This window comes from Hippopotamus amphibius, chromosome 2, assembly GCF_030028045.1.
Source record: "Hippopotamus amphibius kiboko isolate mHipAmp2 chromosome 2, mHipAmp2.hap2, whole genome shotgun sequence".
NCBI classification, from domain to species: Eukaryota; Metazoa; Chordata; class Mammalia; order Artiodactyla; family Hippopotamidae; genus Hippopotamus; species Hippopotamus amphibius.
The window spans coordinates 127588460-127609184 of record NC_080187.1 but is presented as its reverse complement, the minus strand read 5'-3'; the positions used below and the strand labels follow the sequence as shown (position 1 = coordinate 127609184).

The window sequence follows — 20725 nt, the reverse complement described above, 5'->3', positions numbered from 1 at the left end:
CTTGGCTAGGTCATCCTTCAAGTGTGCTGAACACAGAGACTTAGGAACCATTGGACATGCAGTGAGATTTATGGCGAAGTTCTTAGTGGGTAGCCCTTCACTCTCTCACAGCCACATCCTGTTTGGGGTTGTGCTTCGTGCCCTGCAGGTTGTCACTGGGGCAGTGCTGTGCAGCAAGGTGAGTGAAGGGGAGATGATGGGTAGAGAAAAGGGACTGTGGACACCTGGAAGTTCGCAGGCAGATAGTGCAAATGGAAGTTGAAGATTTAGAAACTGATTTTCTTCCACACCAGGGTGGCCCCAGTAAGTCTGTGTGTCCTCAGGGCTTGCAGGTACCAGTTCGGAAGGCTGAAGCTTTAGTTCTTGTCCCTGCTGTCCATTCCTGTTCAACCCCAGGGCATTCGCCTGCCACTGCCAGAGCCCTTCTGTGCAGACGGTTTACATACCACTTACTCTTCGTCAGGAGATAAGTCTTGCTTATTATTTGGACCCAGGGCCTGCCACCCAGGTACCTGTCTTGAATTAAAATATATAAATCATATATATTGGTGCTTAACATATATTTTCCGAGTTTAAAGACCTCACAAAAGTAAAGTTGTATCAAAAAATCACCAACTGGTTTGCAGTGTGTCCAGATTTAGTGTGCTATTTGTAATTACTTCAAAATCAAACATTCTGATCAGCCGAGATGGTGATTAGGTTTCCACTTGTAATTGGCATCATCCAGTGAAAACAGAAAAGCTACTGGGTAAGAAATCCATAGAGGCCTTCTTAGCTTGTGTCATCCTTAGTCTCTTTAGAACCTGAAGATCAGGCTGTGCCTGTGACTGGTGACTGCTCCATCCTGACACCAGACGCTCTCTGTCCATCCGCTGTAGGTATATGGTGCAGTGGCCTGGAGCACGGATACTGCGTCGCCAGGAGCTGGATGCCTTCCTGGCACAGGCGTTGTCCCCCAAACTCTACGAGCCTGATCAGCTGCAGGAGCTCAAGGTAATTGACAAGCCTCATTCCTCGTTTTGGGAAGTCTTGTTTTGGAGTTCTATGAGACACAGCTAACCTCACCGAGGAGTCGCTCAGTGCACTAAACTAGCAATACTAATGACATGAACTTAGAGCCTTCAGGGCAAAAGGAATTTCCTTCCCAGTTATGGAAACAGTCAAGTCTACTTTTGTTCGATAAAGATTTTCCCTTGTTTACCAATGGGTGTTTATTCTTGTTTTTCACATCAGGAAATAAACTTGCCTTTTATTTCAGGTGGGGATCCCAAACCCTGGGAGGGCTTGGTCCTAAGAATTTACTAACATCTGGCCCGGATTCTTTTTCTTGTTTCGTTCTGTTGTTCCTAAATACAACATTCGTTTTCTCTAAAAAATAGTCTTTGCCCTCCAAGTATTGTAAATCCCTTTAAAAAAAAAAAAAAACCACTTGAAGAACAATGTTATGTCATCATCCCTGTGTGCCCTTTTAGTCAGCATTTAACATCGTGTTCCTTTTAATTTTCCCTTCTAGTGTTCCTTTTTTTCTTTAATTATTTTGACAGTATTAATTTTCTCCATGTTGTTACCTGATTTTTTGGTGTGCCTATCTTTTCAGTGCACTTTTATTAGTCACTGTGTCCACGTAGCTATACTTGCTTTCTAATTGCTACACTAAATTTTAGAAAGTTCAAGACTTTTCAGAGTTAGCTAAATTAGTGGATCTACCGTTTCTTTTTAATGTACAGGGTTTTGGTTTTTTTTCTTTGCCATTGGTTTTTTGTTGTTATTTCTGTTTTCTGTTTGTTTTTTACAAAATTTGATTTGTAATCAAGTAATCTCTTTTGACAAAATCGCCTTCACTTTTAGATCCTTTTGCCATTCTTTATGAAGGCGTTCTTTCCCTGCAGAAGAGTTTTAGGCTTATTTGATGGGTTTTCAGTTTTCTCCTGCGGGGGCTCAGTAAATCTCTGGGTTCCCTAAATTACTGAGCTAAATTCAGTAACCCAGCGAACTGCAGAGCCCACGTCCTCCGTGGTTGCCTCAGGCTTCTGATGGCTTGGAAACAAGCTAAACTAAAGACAACCAAACTTAGGAGAATCTACCTCAAATTGGATTCTTTACTTAGTAGTTTAAGCTTTTCTGTTTGTTAGACAGAATTTTTTTATTTTTTAATGGTTTTGACTTTAAGTTTTCGTTCTAGACTGTTTGGCCGGGTGTCCCCCCGAGAGGTTGGTACTGAGTGCAGGCTCTCCCTCCCTGTGTCCTAGTGTGTGGTGCCATCACCACCATCTTCATCAGCAGACTGTGCTCAGGGGTGTGGTAAATACTTTTGCTAGAGTGTGGTGCCATCCCTCTACCTCTACTTCCTGTTTCTCTTATTTAGATTATTACATCAGTATTGACATCCCAGTTCTGAAAATCAGACCGCCAGGTATCAGGTATGCCCACCAAGCCTTATTCACCATCAACTTGCTTTTACTCAAAGTTCATCTTCTCCCATATCCTTTTCATTTTTGGATCAACACGTAGGATATAACTTTTGAAAGAGAGTCGCACTCTAAGCTTTCATTTTGGTTCTTTTGAGGTCTTAGTGCTTTCATGGTTTTCTCCTGATTCTTCATCTAAAGCCGGGCATTTCTAGAGCTGTGTTTAGAAAGACCCATTTTATGTGCAGTCACTTCAAGCCCACCACTGTCCCTTTGGGTCTTGCTGGTCTGGAGGTCCGTGCTCCCTTCACCAAGGACAGCCTGCATCGTTAGTGCTTCATTCATGAGCACCGTAAATTCTGAAAGAGCTGGAAGGGAAAATGACAGCATTCACTGTGGGGAGAAATAGTTGGGGTTTTTTTAAGATCAAAGATCCTCTCAGCTGTCAGATTGAGAACTGATAGGAATAATCGTTATTTAAATGAACAAAAATCCCTATACAGAGACTGAGGGTCCCAAAATTCAGTGATAGAGAAGTAAATTTCAAAAGCAGTGATGATGCTTTTCTATAAAACACCACTTTCCTGTTTAGGATATAGTCAACTCTTGATTTTTGTTGTTGTTTTAGGGGCCATTATCCAGTTTGTGGATTGCCCAGATCCTGTTTTTCTTCTCCCATTTTTGTCCATTATGTGCTCTGAGAATAAAGAGGAGAAGAGAAAGAAAAGATCTGATTTTGACAGTTTGGCCTCTTGATGGCTATTCTGATGGGAGGTTTGGTGGGAGAAGATGTTGAAACCATTGGTTTAAATGAATTTGCGAGAGTTTCATCTTGTCCATTCTCTGTCCTCCCGCCACGACCGTGAACAATTGAGTGTTCTGCGTGGCTCCTTGAGGGTCCCTGGCAGTGACTGATGGCCCTCACTTCTTCCCTGGTGTATTTTTTTGGTGCTTCTCCCAGGTTACCAGCACAAACATAATAATCAAGGTAAAATCAGCACTGACACTGTGTTTGGAGGAGGGTGGGTAAACGATGAGGAGAAGGACCTTCGTACAGTTTTAATATTTATCCAGTTTCTTTCTCCCTTGCTCTTGACATTCCTATAATTGCCTTAAATTCTTTTAACAGTTTCACATGCCAAGTGCAGAATTAAAAGATGGAAAATGAAGAGCTTTAAAGACAGTATTAGGGACGTGCAGCATGTCTGTGATACCTGTAAGAGTTGTTATGCATATAGGTAAATATGACAAGTCAAAGTAAGAGTCTGTTGCCCAGTAATTAGAAGTTGGACAAAGTAACCTCACTGGAATTTGGTTCTTGAACTAACTGGCCAGAGTGCATTCCATATTTGTATTTCCTATAAGATCAGAAAATTTTCTCACTGTTTTTCTAGTTGAGGAACTTTGAATAATGGTGAATATTTTATCTTATGTGGTATAAGGGAGTGAGGTTGGAATGTGAATATTGCAGCCATTTCTATGATCAAAGGTTCAGATTCTGGTGCTGCCAGGTCAGTTTTGTGACCTTGAGCTCTCTGTGACTCAGTTTCTCCATCTATGAAATGGAGGACTGACAGCAGTATCATACATGAGATTGTCGAGATGTTAATGAAATAATATACGGAAAAATACTTAGAGTGGTGTCTGATACATGTTTATTAAGTGCCCCATAAATATTAGATAGTATTACGTGTATAATTAACATTTAGGGAATGAAATTAAAACAGCATGTAAAGTAATTAAAAATTTTTTAATGAAGCAAAATCCACACAGCAGTTGAGATTTTATTCACATTATTTAGACAGTTTTTATTTTCAGAATTTTTCTCTACTGAATTAATGATAGTTGTTTCTAAAACAACATTGACTTGAAAATCATTTTTGAAACCCATAAAAACACAGTTCTTCAACTAATGATGAGGCCATTTAAATATATGCGTGTGTGGATAACGTAGACTTATCCACGTCTCTCGTGGGCTCAGTGGGAGGTTACTTGTTCTAACTAGGGTGCTTCTGTGTTCCACGCACCATCTCCTGCTTCTCAGCCTCAGCACTCAGGTGGCCTTCTGCCCAAAGTGGTTTTGAGCTACATTAGTTAAAAAAGGGCTGAGGGTGGGTGTGACCTGCACCATGAGTGACTGAGAAAGACAGCAGCGTTGGGCTTCCCCGGAAGCACGCTGCTGGCACTTGTCGTGAAGCAGGCGTCTTAAGGGTAGCATCGGCTCCATCATTGCCTCCTCCAGCCTTGACCGGGGCCTCCCTCCTCTCACCTGGAAGCCTGCGGGCTGGCAGTGAGAGCGCGGCTGGAGGCCTGGTTGCCATCGTCCCTGCAGAGGGGCCAGGCGATGGTTGTCTGCACAGGCGGCCCCCAAGCTTGGGCTGGCACTGCTGCCTTGCCACTTTCCCACAGTGTCAGTGTTTAGGGAGGAGAAACTCCCTGTTTCTGCCTCAAGACTCAGAAGAAAGGAGTTTCCACTTCCTTTCTGCAGTGCAGAGAAAGGCAAGGCCAGCGGGGGTCTAAGTAAGTTAGGTGACTGTTTTTTTTTTCCCATTTTGACCTTTCTCTCTCTCCTTTCTGCTCATAAATGTAAAAAGGCATCTAATTCTATCATCCTGACCCCACCTGCCCTCAGCTGAACATGTTTATTAGTTCCCCTTTCCGACACTACATTGGGGAAGCAGGAGCCAGCAGGGGTGGGCTGGGAGAGGTGTTCTCCAGGTTCAGGAAGTTCTTTACTGCATTGACTGCAAAAAAAAAAAGTTGGAAAACACAGTGTTAGCTGAATGGGGAATATTGACAATGACAGCACGAAATGTCAGATAATCATAAAGTCATTAGTATTTAGCACTGGAATCACAGAAAAAAATCACTTTTTTCTCTTTAATGAAAAGCCAGTTTACCTGCAACAGTTAGGCATTGCTGAATCTGGTACCCATAACGACTGCGTTCTCGAGATACCATCACTTTAGAAAATAAGCATGCAAGGTGGGAAGACGGAAACCAGGACAGTTAAAACTCAGTCCTGGATAATCCACAAACCAGGTCCTTCACAGATAATCAAGAGTTGACTGTATTTGTCAGTGTTTCTTATCCTACAGATTAGATGCTAGAAGAAAGGGTTGTGTGTACAAAGGAAGGCTCACAGCACCAATGATTGAGTGAGAAGAACCCAGAGATACAAGTCTCTAGATTCTGATAGTCTGCATGGTTCAGATACAGTGTTTTTGCTGTTGTGTTCTTTCATTTATAAGCTCTCCATTTCTCCTAAAACATTTTGACAGTCTCATTAATAAGTTGCTATCTAAAATATTAAAATATAAAATAATGTAAACATAAAGTACAAACTTTAGAATGAAATTATACCAAGTAATTTTTTACGGTAACTACTTGAAAAATGCAGAATCTTAATAGAATGTTCCTTTTTACAACATTTCTGTTAATATATTACCAGTGTTGAGAATCTGCAGTGTAAAATTCTCTTTCACGAATGAATTGTGGGCTTCTTAACTGCTAAGGAGACTTAATAATGTGTTACTTTGTCATGTGTCCACCTTAAATACAGGATTACTTTACACTTGTGTAACTCTTTACAAATTCCAAATTGAAATATTTCCGTATGTTTATAAAACAGCCTCTTAAAGTTTGTTAAATTTGTTAAATAACATAAAAAATCTTTCTGTTCAGACAAATCGATGTTAAGTCACTGTAAGGCAGTGGTAGGGGTGCTTAGGGGGCATTTGGTTGAGGGGCGTCTTTATTACCTGTGGAGAGTTGTAGTCAGACATTGCAAGAATTGGATACTGTAGTACTCTTACTCCATAGAAATCACTCTTTTCCGTTTAAAGATTGAGAACCTCGACCCCCGAGGCATTCAGCTGTCAGCTCTCTTCATGAGCGGCGTGGACATGGCCCTGTTTGCAAACGACGCGTGTGGCCAGCCAGTGCCCTGGGAACACTGCTGTCCTTGGATGTATTTTGATGGAAAGCTCTTCCAGTCCAAACTCCTCAAAGCAAGCCGGGAAAAGACTCCACTCATCGACCTCTGTGATGGTCAGGTCAGTTGAAGGAAAGCAGGCTGGGCGGGGCAGGGAGGAGGAGGTGGCCACCTCCAACCAGAATGAAATAACGCTCACTGGCTAATCGGTTGTCTTTCCTACCGAGTTTGTAATGAGCCTGTGCAACAGGAATTTGATTTAGATGGGGCCCAGCCCAGTGTGTAGCTGAATGTCAGTTCAGTGCCCACATGAGCCCGAGCTCAGGATATATGCTTAGTTTCATTATTCACAGTAATTAATACTCTGTATATTCACCTAGAACACTGAATTAACAAATACCGAACCTTTGCTTTTAAGGGAAATATGGGGTTAGGTTCCCGCAAGCCTCCCATCACATCACCTTCGTCAACCAGTCAATACATGACCTTGTCTTATGTGTGTTTCTGTTTAAATACTTCTTAATGCATATATTTTATCAATTCACTCACATTGAACTACAGCCAGCAGCACTATAACTCAGCCTCAACAAAGCTCATGTTACTGACACATGCGTTTTCTCTGTAAGGCACATCACAGCCTGGCACTTGGGAACACTAGGCAGTACTCGGCACTGCGCTTGGGGCCATTTCAGACAGCAGAATCATTCACACACACATGAAAAATGTGTGGCACTAAGGAGACCGTGAACAGGACACATGTTTACAGTATAAAAACTGAAACATGGAGGCAACGCTGTGCCTTCTTCAACCGCAGGTGGCAACTCAAACTTTATCCCACTTAGCAAATGTCTTCAAATGACTTCGAAAATGCCTGGAATACTGATTTTGACGTTACAAATAGATTTTTGCAAGTGGGTGAGTTTACAAATGTGAAACTCATGAATAATGAGGATTGACTGTACTTTTTAAAATCCTAATTTAAAAATAAAGTGAAGTAGGTTATCAGGTTATCTTGTCCCTTTGTATAAAAGAAGCTCACATGTGCTGCAAGCTCTTTAACCTTAGACTACAGAACATGTATCCTCCCACAAGCTGCTTGAGTCAAGCTCAGTCTAAAGACAGATTTACAGAGTAAGCAGATTTTCAAGTTCTCTGATTAAAGATTGGTTGCTGGTATACGTATTTATGTGTTTATTAACAAAAGACACTCGAGTTGAATGTTTTTGATGTTTCTTCACAGTGGAGTTTGACATACACAGGTTGTATTGTCCACATCTGTGCAGGTTATTGAACAGTCATCTCACAGCAGCCCCACAGACAGATCAATTGGGCTGTTGTCTCAGAGAGCTCCAGGCTTCCCTTGAGTAGCATCTGTCACTCTGTGCCTCAGTTTCTTCTCTGTATAATACAGAAAACACCTGACCTAAAGTTAATTTGACGACAAAGTAAATTTTAAAGATGTGAACTAGGCACCATCTACCCTCTGGTCCACGAGTGGAAGGAAGGCTGTGAGCATGATCTTTCTGGACTAAGTCATTGATTTTGAGAACCAAATCCATTTTCAGTTTCTAAATTTTATAGTAAATGGTTCTCACCTGAAGATGTGCTAAGAAAGTAGAAATTTAAATTCTTATTTCAAAAGATTAAGATTATGAGCTGAAGCGGTGTCTGTTCTTTTTATTTTTTATTTTTTTATTTTTTGCACTTTTGCTTTTGGGGTCCTGTTTGCATTCTGTAAACAAGTGTTGCTGAGCGGATTGTGACTTTGTTACTTATGGGTAAATGAATAGGCGTGACACAGTGGTCGGCGTGTCTTATTTCTTTCCTGTTCATTCCACTTCAATTGAAACCTTGTGTTTGAAGTTTTCATATGCGGTCCTTGACTTCCAGGCCGAGCAAGCTGCCAAGGTAGAAAAGATGCGGCAGAGTATCCTGGAAGGGCTGAACTTCTCCCGGCAGAGCCACCCGCTCCCCTTCCCACCGCCAGCGGCGCTGCCTTTCTACCCCACCTCCGTGTACCCACGGCACTTCGGGCCTGTCCCCCCAGCCCAGGGCCGGGGGCGGGGCTTTGCAGGTGAGTGTGTCCACCACTGCCTGTAGGGACTTGCTAGTGTGGGGAGACAGACGCACATACAGTGTGCAGGCCTCCTTAGTGGACAATAATATCTTGCTGTGTTGAGACCTTGTAAATAATTGTCAGGCTTAGTTAGGAAGTTTGCAGCAACAGCTCTTCACATTAGAAAGGAGCAAACTTGATCCCAGAAGAGATTATGTATGGGAAAGGGAGCGGGAGCTACAAAAGCTAGTGCAGAGATGAGATTTTAAAATTGGTCAGTGTAGCTGAAAACTCTGCTCATGTGTGGGGTCAGCGGAGCTCTCCTCTAAGGCCGCCTCCCAAGCCTGTGGCAGAGCCCACAGCAATAGTGTGCAGTCTCCAGAGGCTCCTCCAAGAGCAGGCAAGGTGACATTTCGGTGTTGCTGGTCACACGAGGGGTCAGAAGTCTCCCCCCTGGCAGCTGGTGGTATAAGAACAACAACTGAAGGACGTGGGGGTCGCTCTGCCCGAAAACCCACTGGTGGCTCTTCTCGAACCCAGTTCCTCATGGCTTCTCCCATCTCTTTCCACCCGGGTCCCACAGGAGTCTGTGGCTTTGGAGGCCCCTATGGGGAAACTGTAGCGACAGGCGCTTACCGTGCCTTCCGCGTGGCGACGGCAGCAGGACACTGCGGAGCCTTCTCAGGCAGTGACAGCAGCAGGACTAGCAAGTCACAGGGCGGTAATTATGCCACATCTCCTCCTAGAGCTTCTGTGCGCCAGCAGCTTCCCGCTCCTTCTGGCTCTTCTTCCTCCTCGTCTGTCCTCACTCCAGCACTGTATGCTTCCTGATAGGTCCCCACTCTGGCATTCTCTGCTGCTCTTCTCCCGGCCTCCGCCTGCCCCCCGGTCTCTGCAGCAGCTTTGCTGTGGCCCATCTCTGCCTTCTAGTGGGCCAGCGTGTGTCCACACACAGCCCTTCTTCTGTGCACCTGACTGCCTAACCATTGCCTCCTGTGATAGAACAGGCTGCCCAGTAATACCCAGTGATGTTTTTTTCCTGTCGTATTTCCTAACAGCCCCCCTCCAGGAAAGAGGATGATGCTTGTATAGAAGATTCTAAGGGCATTCATTGTACAATTCTTGGCATAAAAAAGCTTATCACAGTATGTTTCATAGAAACATTTTTAAAGAAAGATCTAATATCAGTTATATAAATAGTCTATTTTCAATTCCCATTGCTTCTCTTCTCATATGTATTAAGCTTGCAAGGGAGGGGAAAAAGTCTTAACATTTAGTTTTGAAATACTATCTTGTGATTTTGCTGTACTTTGAAACCCATGACTTGTGATTTTGTCATAAATCCCACATTTTGGGACTGCAGATCTCAACGTGGCTATCAAGTCTACATTATAGAATTACTCAAATACAGTTTTGAAGAACTTTTAGGATAGGCAAGCCTTTCTTGACCAGGAATATTTTTCCAGCTGTTACTTGTGTACTTACAGAAGCTACTTAGAGACAACTTTTGTAGCAGTAAGACTCTCACAGATGAATTCTGCCCTCTCTCCGTAGCTGTGGGAGCCACTTCTCCTCTCCTTCTGGACTTGCATGCCCCTTTCCTGCCTCCCCTTAGTTCTCCTGGCTGTCCAGGGTGCTTTTCCTCCTGTTACTGCACGTCACGCAGTGCACAGTAACGTGTGTGCTCTGCTTCACAATCAGCTTCAGCTTCTTGCAACCCTTGCCTGGAAACTCATGCTGGCCTGCAATTGTGATAAAATACTGTGGTGCGGGGGAGGGTGGGAGAGGGGAGCCCTGACTGTGAACATTGTTTGGTCAGAAGTGGTTTTCTAGTCTGAAATGACAAGAGGCACCTGCTTCCTAACTTCCACCAACTTGTGTCTGGAATTCAGATCTGCACTGTCCAGTACAGTAGCCACTGGCCACATGTGGCTCTCGAGCACTTCAACCGTGGCCCATCCAGACCGAGCTGTATCCTATGCACACATCTGATTTTACAGACTTAATACAGAAAAAAGAATGCAGAGTGTCTCAGTAGTTGTTTTATATTGATTACATGTTGAAATTAATGTTATTTTGGATATATTGGGTTAAATAAAATATACTTTTTTTTTTGGCCGCCCTGTGTGGCGTATGGGATCTCAGTTCCCTGATCAGAGATGGAACTCGTGCCCCCTGCATTGGGAGCTCACAGTCTTAACCACTGGACTGCCAGGGAGGTCCCTAAAATATGCGTTATTAATATTTATTTCATGTGTTTGTTTCTTTGTACTTTTTTAATGTGGCTACTAGAAAATGTAAAGCTTATTGTAGATTTTGTTGGACAGCGCTACTTGGCCATTAAGCATCATGACTAACACCAAGGTGATGGAGAGTTTATTATAATCCTTTCCATCTGCCAGAAAAGAAGATGCTTGAGGTTCTGTTTTGTTTTTATCAGAAATTTTGGTATCAATTAATTGTTTGAGAATTTTCTTATAGAGTATGCAGGCTACCAATAATTAATAAAAGTTAGTGAGTACACTGAATATTTGTAACCCTGCCTAAGGAAATTGTCATTTAATAATACAATGAGAAGTAACTGCCTAGCTTTACTGACTAATTTCTGTAATGGTTGGTTAAGGTACTAAACTTGTAAGTAATTACCCAAAGAGAAAAACATTCTGAGTTGGCAGATTTTCCGTCTTGGTAACCTAGAAGGTGGACCATGTGCACCCAGTACTTTATTGGATCTATTTCTACCTAACAGCTGTGCTCGTTTTGCGGTTGTAACCTATTTCAGTGGTCATGGGTTCTTTGAAGAGCCAACACAGTTGTCTTACTTTCAGGTGTATTTTTAACAACAGCTTAAAACCATTAAAATCAAACTGTGTGCGTAGATAGTTCACATAATAAACAAGAAGTCTTCACAAAACAAGAGAAAGGGGTTTCATACGAAATAGAAACCACTTTTAAAAAGAAATTGCTTGCTTGTTTCTCTTAGCTATTTCTGTGATTGTAAAGATTTTTTTCATCTACTTTTGTGCAGGAATCCAACCTATACCTTCTCAGGGAGGGAAGCTTGAAATAGCTGGCACCGTGGTTGGCCACTGGGCTGGGAGCAGACGGGGCCGTGGAGGCCGTGGGCCTTTCCCCCTACAGGTAGTTTCTGTTGGAGGACCAGCAAGAGGGTAAGTTGTGAACAATGAAAATGTACAAATTAAAAAAAAACAGCCTCTTACTTGTTACTTTAATCACGAGTTTACTAGAAACATTTTTATATCATTAAATACATTCTTCTTTAACATCATTCTTTGTGGTTGTATAGGGTTCCATTGTATATAGCATTATATATATAATTTAATCCATTATTAAATAATTATCCACAAATTATTAACCATTTCTTAATGTTTAAAAAAAAAGAACATTTTTGAAGTGCATTATTTTTTAAATTGGACACACTGGATATGGACCAAAAACATAAGATCTATTACTTGGGATAAATCTTTGGTATGACCATGATTTAATAAGTCTGTGCTGCTTATAGCATAGACTAGACACCTTTAAATCCATTTTATATTATTTTAAATGTTTAAATGTTATCCGTAACAGGTTTAAATATGTTTGTTTTTGTCCTCTTTTGTGTGTTTAGGCGTCCAAGAGGAGTTATTTCCACTCCAGTGATCAGAACATTTGGAAGAGGTGGAAGGTACTATGGCAGAGGCTATAAAAACCAGGGTGCGATTCAGGTAAGAACACGATATAGTGCTAGTGCCTATCTTCCCAGGCCAGTGTTTCAGTGCCTGTGTCCAGAGAAGAGGGGTGTTAGAATGTTTCTGTAGCTGTTGAGCTTCTAACACGATAGTGGCATGTGGTGCTTACCAAATGCACGTTCCCTCAAACTCAGATGCTTTTAGCATCATCTGTGGAAAGAGAGCATGATCTCGTGTTCACGTGCTGCACATAGGGATTTAGCTGAGAATAGTCCAGGAGCTATTCATGCTGTTTATATTATAAAACATTATTTAGGATTTAAAAGACAGTTGTAACTTTAAATGCTGGAACAGTGTATCTTTTTTCCTCCTGGACCATCTTGACTAGCTCTTGCCTGAAAGAATGAGCTCATTAGAAAATAAAGTCACATGTCTGTCTTCACGAAGGATTTAGAACTTTCTTTTGCTTTGGATATTCCATTTTAGGATCTGGATTCTGATGAATTTCCCCTTGAGAATGATCTTTTAAAAACACCAATCAGCCCTAACTGTATTATATTGTCTCACTTATTGAATTATGGCATTTAATCAAAGTATACAGGTTTTCTCCATAGTATCCTTGTAAACATTAAGAGGAGTATGCTCTTGTGACTCATTTATGAATAACCCATATTTGGAAACTTTATTGGCCAAGAGAAAATAAAACTTTCGCCTTTGCCAGGCGACCTTAGCATCTTGGTAGCTTCTGTTTTGATGAATACATCAAACAAGTCAAGTACAGAGGCAGTCTCTCTCCTGAAAGCAGGCCCAGGCAGCCCCTCTCTGCAGCACAGCATCCAGCAAGAGGGAGGTCCTCAGCTCTCAGCCCATTCTGGCTCCCCTGTAGCCCCTCCCTGACCTTCCTCAGCCTTCACCAAAATGCCCGTTTGAGGCAGAGGCACTCTCAGCCTCTCGACAGGTTTACAGATGGGAGGAGAACTTCATTCTTACTGGTTCTCCAGAGCTCATCCTATAAAAATGCCACTGGTTGTACATTATGGTCATCCTTGGTGGATACAGGGGCCTTTCCTGGGCTAGTAGTGGGGAATATGTGTCCCTGTATTGCTTAAGCACTTTTATTTTTTATTTTAATATAAAACCTAAATACCAAAAATGGCACACACACAAATGTAGCTTAATGAGTTATAAGTCAGATAGCCATGTAACCATCACCCATGTGATGAATAGCATTTTCCCAGCCATACCAAGAGCCCCTCATGGGCCCAATCCCAACACTAACCTTCTGCCTCCCTCTGAACAAAATAACCACAGCCCCGGAACTTTACACTCAGTTATTTTTCCCTTGTCTGTTTCTGGTTTTGTCACTCACATGTGCGTTCCTAGACACTAATGTTGAGTTGTGTTCATTTTTCTTAACAGTTTGCTGTGTCTTCTAAGTCTCTCTGAGTTATCAGGTTTCCCTCCCTCCCTTTCTTTTCCTTCATTTATCTATTGAAGGACAACCCAGGCTACTTCACCTACAGATTTCTGGCTTTTGCACGCTCACGGTGCTGTTCACCATGTGGCTCTGACCTTTCTTGCCTGCTGGTAGCTGGGTCTCCATGCTACAGCAGTCTGTGCTTTGTCCCTATGGCAAGACTGTAGTGGAGCTGCATGCTTTCCTGTCTGCTTATCTGTTTTTGTGTGAGGACCTGTTGATCTGTTCATATACTGCACATTGCAAAGTGAAGATATTCTCATTCCATTATTTCTTTTTCTTTATTTATTGGGGTATCTTTTTAAAGAGATGCTTCCCATCGCTTTCTATTTGGTGCCTGAGTATTACAGCCCTTACAGGAAAGCTGGGTCAACATATGGTTTTGTAGCTCACCTCACCCATCCTTGGCCAGTGGGCCCTTTGCCGTGACATCTAGTCTTCAGTAGCTTCCTGTCGGGTGTATCACCCAGCCCAGTAGAGCAGTGACAGTCATTTCTCTTAGCTTCTTGGTTTCTTTAGTGGGAAACGGCATTTCAAGTAGGGGCACCGATGGACTCTGGCTGCCATCGGGTCAGTCATAGTTCCTAGTGTTGTGTGTACATCGACCCACAGAGTCCTGTTTCTTTATATATGTAAACACACACACAACCATTATTCTTTTTATTGTATTTTTTAAAGGTATGATTCTCATTGAATTCATACTGTTCCCAATTCAAACTGAGGACTATAAGGCTTTTATTTAGTCTTATTTCTGTTACATCTGTATGTTGTTTCTGGTACACCACATGGCCATTTCTGGGCTTTTCCTACGAACAGAGCTGGAGGGAAAACGTGTACACATGCACCTCATGTATACTGTGCACACACAGACATATATACACGTAATTTGCTGCTTTTTTTCTCCCGTAATTGAATTGACTCTATCAGTACGTCCTTTCTTCCCGTCTGAGAATCTTGGTTCCTAGGAACCCAGAGGATGATTAAATTAGAGCATCCCATAGCTCCTCATTTACTGCATCCCGCATTGCATGCACAGCTGCTGGGAATAGCTGATGCTTCCATCAGCGGCACAATCTCTGGGAACAAGGAAAAGAAAATGTTGGTGTATGCTTCCCCCACTTTCCCCCACCATCCTCACATTTTTAAAGAATAGCTTTGCTACTGTTGTCTGCATTGTCCAAGGTACACTCTGCGCTCAGTCACATTTGCCCAGGGTCTGTAGATAACTGTGTCCCGTGCCCCACCAGCCTTGAGTCTGCTGGTCCATTTTGTCCCTCCGCGCCTCTTTCTTTAGTGGGTTCCTACGGAGGACTTAGGAAAACAGTATTTAATTTGAAAAAAGTTTATTTTCCTAGCAGTTAGAAATATTGGTTCACATCTTCTCAAGTGACTTACATGTTATTTGATTTTCTTCTGTCATAAAACTTTGCTGTCAAAGACTAATAATAATTGTCTTTCCCTCTGAAGTCATTTGCTGTTTTGGCCTAAATGCCTAAATTGTTTTTGTTTTCTGTCAAAGTTTAGTGATGTGCCCTGCTGCTGCTCATTCTTGGTCATTGCACTCAGTATGCAATGCTTTCTTTCCAAATGCAATTCAAATTGTGTTTTATGTCAGGAAATTTTCTTGAATCACTAGTTTTTCATTTGAGTTCTTTTGCTTTGCTTTCTTCTCCTCTCTGGTGCTCCTGTTGTGCTGGTCCTTCTGGGTCTGTCTTCAGTGTTTGGCGTACTCTTGATTCCTTTATTGTCTCTTCCTTTCTTTTTTTGAGATGTGACTCATATACTAGGCAGTTCACCTGTTTAAAGTGTACAATTCAGTCTATTCTCAAGGTCACATAGCAATCACCTCTAATTACAGAACATTCGTCACCCCAAAAGAAACCCTTTACTCATGAGCAGTCACACACCCCACCCCTGTAGTCTCTGATGGATCTACTTTCTGTCTGGACTTTCCTCTGTACGTTTCATGTAAATGCACATGTTGTACCCCATACCAGGACTTCATTCTTTATTATTGCTGAGTGATGCTCCATCATTAGATACACTACATTTTGTTTACTTGTTCATCAGTTGATGGACATTTAGATTGTTTCCACTTTTTGGCTATGAGGAATAATGCTGCTATGAACATATAGGTACAGGTTTGGTCCCTCCCCCCCCCCCCCCCCCAGTTTTATTGAGATATAATTTACACATAATATTATATTCATTTCATATGTACAGCATAATAATTCAATATTTGAATTTATTGAAGAATGATCACCACATTAAGTCTAGTTAACATCCATCACCACACATAATTACAATTTTTTAAATTTTTTTTTATTTATTGACTGTTTTGGTTCTTCGTTGCTGCATGCGGGCTTTCTCTAGTTGCGGCAAGTGGGGGCTACTCTTCGTTCTGTTACGCAGGCTTCTCATTGCCGTGGCTTCTCTTGTTGCAGAGCATGGGCTCTAGGCATGTGGGCTCAGTAGTTGTGGCACACGGGCTTAGTTGCTCTGCAGCATGTGGGATCTTTCTGAACCAGGGATCGAACCCGTGTCCCCTGTATTGGCAGGCAGAATCTTAACCACTGTGCCACCAGGGAAGTCCCTACAAATTTCTTTTTCTTGTGATGAGAAAGCTTTTAAGTGATGAGTATATCTTGTGATAAGTATATATTTTAAGATATACTGTCTTAGCAACTTTCAAATATATGAGTACTGTTAGCTATAGTCATTGTGTACAGGTTTTTGTGTGGACACATTTTTAGTTCTCTTGGGTATGTATGCAAGTGAATTTCTGGGTCGTATGGTAACTCTGTGTTTAAGCATTTGAGGAACTGCAAAACTATTTTCAAAGTGATTGCACCATTTTCCATTCCTATCAGCAATGTATGAGGATTCCAGTTCTCTACATGTATGCCAACACTTGCTACTATCTGTCCTTGAGTTTAGCCATCCTAGTGGGTGTGAAGTGGTATCTCATTGTGTGGTTTTAATGTGCATTTCCCTTTCTTCATCTCTCTGATTTTAAACATTTTCTTCTTTCACTTTCAGGTATTATGATGTTTATTTGGTGTTTCTTCTAGTTTAGTGTTCATTTCTGGAATTCTTTTTTCTTTTATTTTAAATCCTTCCCTAAATTTTTCACCTCACTTGATGGCTTTTCCTGGTTTAATCTGTGCTCCTCTTCATCATCCTGTCATGTTACAGCCTGTTTTAAAATCAAAGGAAGCAGTCTTGGTCTTTTATTGACATGCCTTTCTGACGTATTTCATTGTCCTTAGGGATGTTGTTCCATCTTTTATTGTCATAATATGTGAATTCACTTTGGTACTTCCTGTTGCACATTTTTAAGTAAAAGTACCATTCTTGCAGCTTGAGAAGGACAGATGATGAAGGGCAGCTTGTTTCCTGAGAGTCTTTGGCCTTCCTGTCTCTGTTGCCATCCTGATGGGGCCGGTTCTGAGAGGTTATGTCAGTGGGACAGAGGAGGCAGTGCTGCCCTGTGCTTGTGGTGCATATAGTGGCAGGGGACTCCTTGCAGTGGCCTAGGCTTATGGGAAGAATTAGCTGTAGAGAGCAGGCATGTCTTTCCAAACTGGTACAGGCTGGCTTTCCTTCTTAGTCTTCCTGCATCCTTCATAGCTACAGGGAGGTTCCCTGATGAGCAGGCCCCTCAGTGCACCCCCTATAGCAGGCATCCATGGGGAAGCTGCTTAATCACCACTGGCAGTACTGCCGCAAGTGTGTGTTTAGCCTGGCAAGTGGACTTTTCCTCGAGAGAATGAGGGCTTTGAGATTTGAAAGCATATACTTGAAGTCTTCAGTATTATTTTTCTCCCCTTCTCAGCCCTCCTATATTTTTATATTAATTACTTTCCTCAAGGTTCCAGAGAGTGACAGTAGTATTGACCTCTAAAAACATTTACATGAGTGTTTCTGAACTGTAGGGTTGAAAACTAAAATGAGAAGACACTGTGTGAAACTGAGCCCAAACGGGGAACATGGTAACCCGGGGTGTACAAGAGGGTTGTCCACCTCTAAAGCGAGGGTGATAGGTAGTGCAGTTCCACTCCGTATTCAGACAACAGAGTGGGTAGAGTATGTAATGGAATGCATAGAGGGGAGAGATTATAGAGCGTATGTGCATAGACTGTAAAGTGTAGAGTACAGTTGACCCTTGGACAGTGCTGACTCTCTGCGCAGTTAGAAGTCCACATAGAACTTTACAGTCAGCCCTCTCCACATCCACAGTTCCACATCTTCAGATTCAACCAGCTGCGGATCACATGGTACTGGAGTACATACTTATTGAGAAAAACCCACATAATGGTGGCCTTGCACAGTTAAAATCCATGTTGTTCAAGGGTCAACTGTATAGAGCATGTCTAGAGTATATAATAGAATATATAGAGACTAGAGTACATAGAATATATAATAGAACGTAGAGAGGATAGAGAGGGTTGTAGACTAGAGAGGGTATATAGAGTTTATGGTTTAGAGACTGTAGACTGTGGAGGCTATAGAGTATGTAATGGGATGTACAGAGAATATATAGAATAGTATAGAACGCTTAGGGTAGAGAGTACAGACAGTGAGAGACACAGCCATGCGCTCACTGTGTTCTGTTTTTGAATCTGCAGTGAATATCATCAGGCCTCGGTGTCTCCTCTCTCCTGCTGTTTATCAAAAACTGCCTTATCGCTTGCTCTCCTTCATTTTAAATAGGGCAAGCCTCCTTATGCTGCTTCAGCAGAAGAAGTGGCCAAAGAACTGAAGTCAAGATCCGGGGAATCTAAATCCTCTGCTGTGTCTTCAGACGGGTCCCTGGCTGAAAACGGAGCGGTGGCTGAGGAGAAGCCGGCTCCCCAGATGAACGGGAGCGCTGGCGACACCAGGGCCCCCAGCCACTCGGAAAGTGCCTTGAACAATGACTCTAAGACGTGCAATACAAATCCTCACTTAAATGCACTAAGTACAGACAGTGCTTGCCGTAGAGCTGATGCTCTGGAGGCAGCTGTCTTAAAGAAAGAAGAGTAAACTTATTTTTTATAGAGGGTGAAGGATGCTGGAAGGGTAAGGATTTAGGAATATCTGGAGAGAAAGAGAGCCTACAGTTATGTACATTTTTTCCTTTCCGTAAGAGAAAAATGAGGACTTTGGAAATTCGGATCCCTCTTTGATATCAGAGATTTAAACAACACATTTTTAGTTTTAACCAGTTGTAGTCAAAATGCTACAATAAAACAAAAAGAGAGAAAGAAAATGAAGAGCATTTGACTCCCACATTTAAAATGAAGTACACACAAAGTTTAAACTGGTTAATGACAAAAGCCTATAGTTGTGTTTCTTGAACTATAAAGAAAACAAATTTTGGCAGTCTTTAAGTATATATAGCTTAAAATATCATTTTTAGCATTTGGCACCATATGTATGCCATTATCTTTGATTTTGCATTACTGTTCACAAGAAAGCTTTGTCTAAGGCTTTGATTTTATGATTATGAAAGAAATAAGGCACAACCACAGTTTTTCTTTCTTACTTAAATTTCATCACTGTTGATGTGGTTCTTTTGTGTTAAAAAAAAAAGTGCAACTATCAAAACTAAAAAAAATTATAGAGTAATATTGCCGTTCTGCTGATTTTAAATATACAGTACATCATACATACTTTACAAGCAAGTTAAATGGAGATAAAGTTGAAATCATAGAAGATGCAAATGACCTTTCAAAATCAACACAATGTGTTCTGAAACTTTTCGTGACTTAATACCATGCATCTGTGATCAATGAACTATGTGGTTTTGAATCGGACGTAGACCATTAGTGCTACTACTTGAGCTAAACTTCTGCATGGTTCATAATTTTTAAAGTGTGTAGTTAATATTATGCATGTTATTGTCCTTTCTTCCATTCTTACCAGTATGTGCCCATTTGCAAAACAAAAATGCTAATAATCAGTAATAGTCCTATAAAAGATGTTAACTCTGTTTAGTCATTGACTGATCTTGCTCTAACCTTAAAATTTTGTGATTATTGACCTCTGTTGCATTTATTCTAAAACCCCCCAAATTATCTAGCTGTTTCGAATATCAACATTACCCTGGTGTATTCACTGCTGTATGCATTATTGTTCTTTGTTGCTGTTTTATGCCTTCATATTAGCAAAATATGAAATTCTGTGAAAAACAAAAAAAATCCCTTTGATCTTTAAAAAAAAACAAAAAAAAACAACCCCCCCTTCTGTAGCAGGAAACAAATTGCTTGTTCTTGAGAACTTTCCCATCAAGAATTTAGTAGAAGCAGGTATACTTATATCATTTTGATGTTTTTGTTAATGTTTCCAAACAATGTACTTTGAAATCAGAATCACTTCTTATTCGTTTTCATATAATTCTCCTGATGCTCTTCATCACACATTAGTGATCAGAAATGAGATGTAATTCCCCAATCCCTGCCCGCAAGACCTGAGTAGGACCTTACTGTAAGTTGAAGGGAGTTTTGCCCTAACTCATGGATTGTGCAAGAATGAACTGCTGTTGGGTTTGACTGATTGTAGATGGGTTGTGGTGTGGTGTATCTGAAGGCTATTGAATGCAACTTACAATGCTTAATAAAAATCTTTATTCTTTTAGTATAAAGATGGTGTGGCTTTTAAATTCCTTGTAAAGACATACGTTTTACTGGGGTTTAATTCAAATTGAAATAGCTACTGAAGAGCTTAGATAACCAAAATTTAGAAATATTTTGCCCATTGCAAGTAATTCCAGGTTTCTAGCGCTAAAGGAACGTATAGTCAAAATGCAAGTTATACTGATGCTGATGTGTGAATTTCAAAGTTACAAAAAAGACATTCTCTGATAGAGCAGGCTTAGAAATAGAAATTTAATTTAAAAAAAAAGCCCAAGGAAGAAATAGATATGATCTTGATTAAACACTTTTTATTAGACCAGATCCATACTGTATTCAGATTTGTTTAGTTTTTACTTAAAGTCCTTTTTTGTTCTAGGATCTACCACATTACATTTACTTGTCATGTCTCCTTAGGCTCTTCATTGTGACAGTTTCTCAGACTTTACCTGTTTTTGGTGACCTTGTGACAGCCTTGAGGAGGAGTAGTCAGATATTTTGTTGAATGTCCCTTAACTGTGATTTGCCTGATTTTTTTTTTTTT

At 41.3% G+C, this 20725-nt stretch overlaps 1 protein-coding gene across 2 annotated transcripts in view; it reads left to right on the top strand.

Annotated features, from left to right (window-relative positions):
- FAM120A (family with sequence similarity 120 member A) overlaps window positions 1-20192 on the top strand; it is a 103617-nt gene extending 83425 nt beyond the window's left edge. The window contains exons 12-18 of one of the 2 annotated variants that reach the window (XM_057719913.1): window positions 879-993; window positions 6254-6463; window positions 8233-8416; window positions 8982-9119; window positions 11427-11568; window positions 12030-12126; window positions 18281-20192. In XM_057719913.1, coding sequence (XP_057575896.1) covers window positions 879-993; window positions 6254-6463; window positions 8233-8416; window positions 8982-9119; window positions 11427-11568; window positions 12030-12126; window positions 18281-18592 — 1198 coding nt within the window. In that variant the 3' untranslated portion in view covers window positions 18593-20192. The remainder of the gene's footprint in view (window positions 1-878; window positions 994-6253; window positions 6464-8232; window positions 8417-8981; window positions 9120-11426; window positions 11569-12029; window positions 12127-18280) is intronic. The other variant, XM_057719912.1, reaches the window with a different exon arrangement.
- Window positions 20193-20725: the final 533 nt, after the last annotated feature.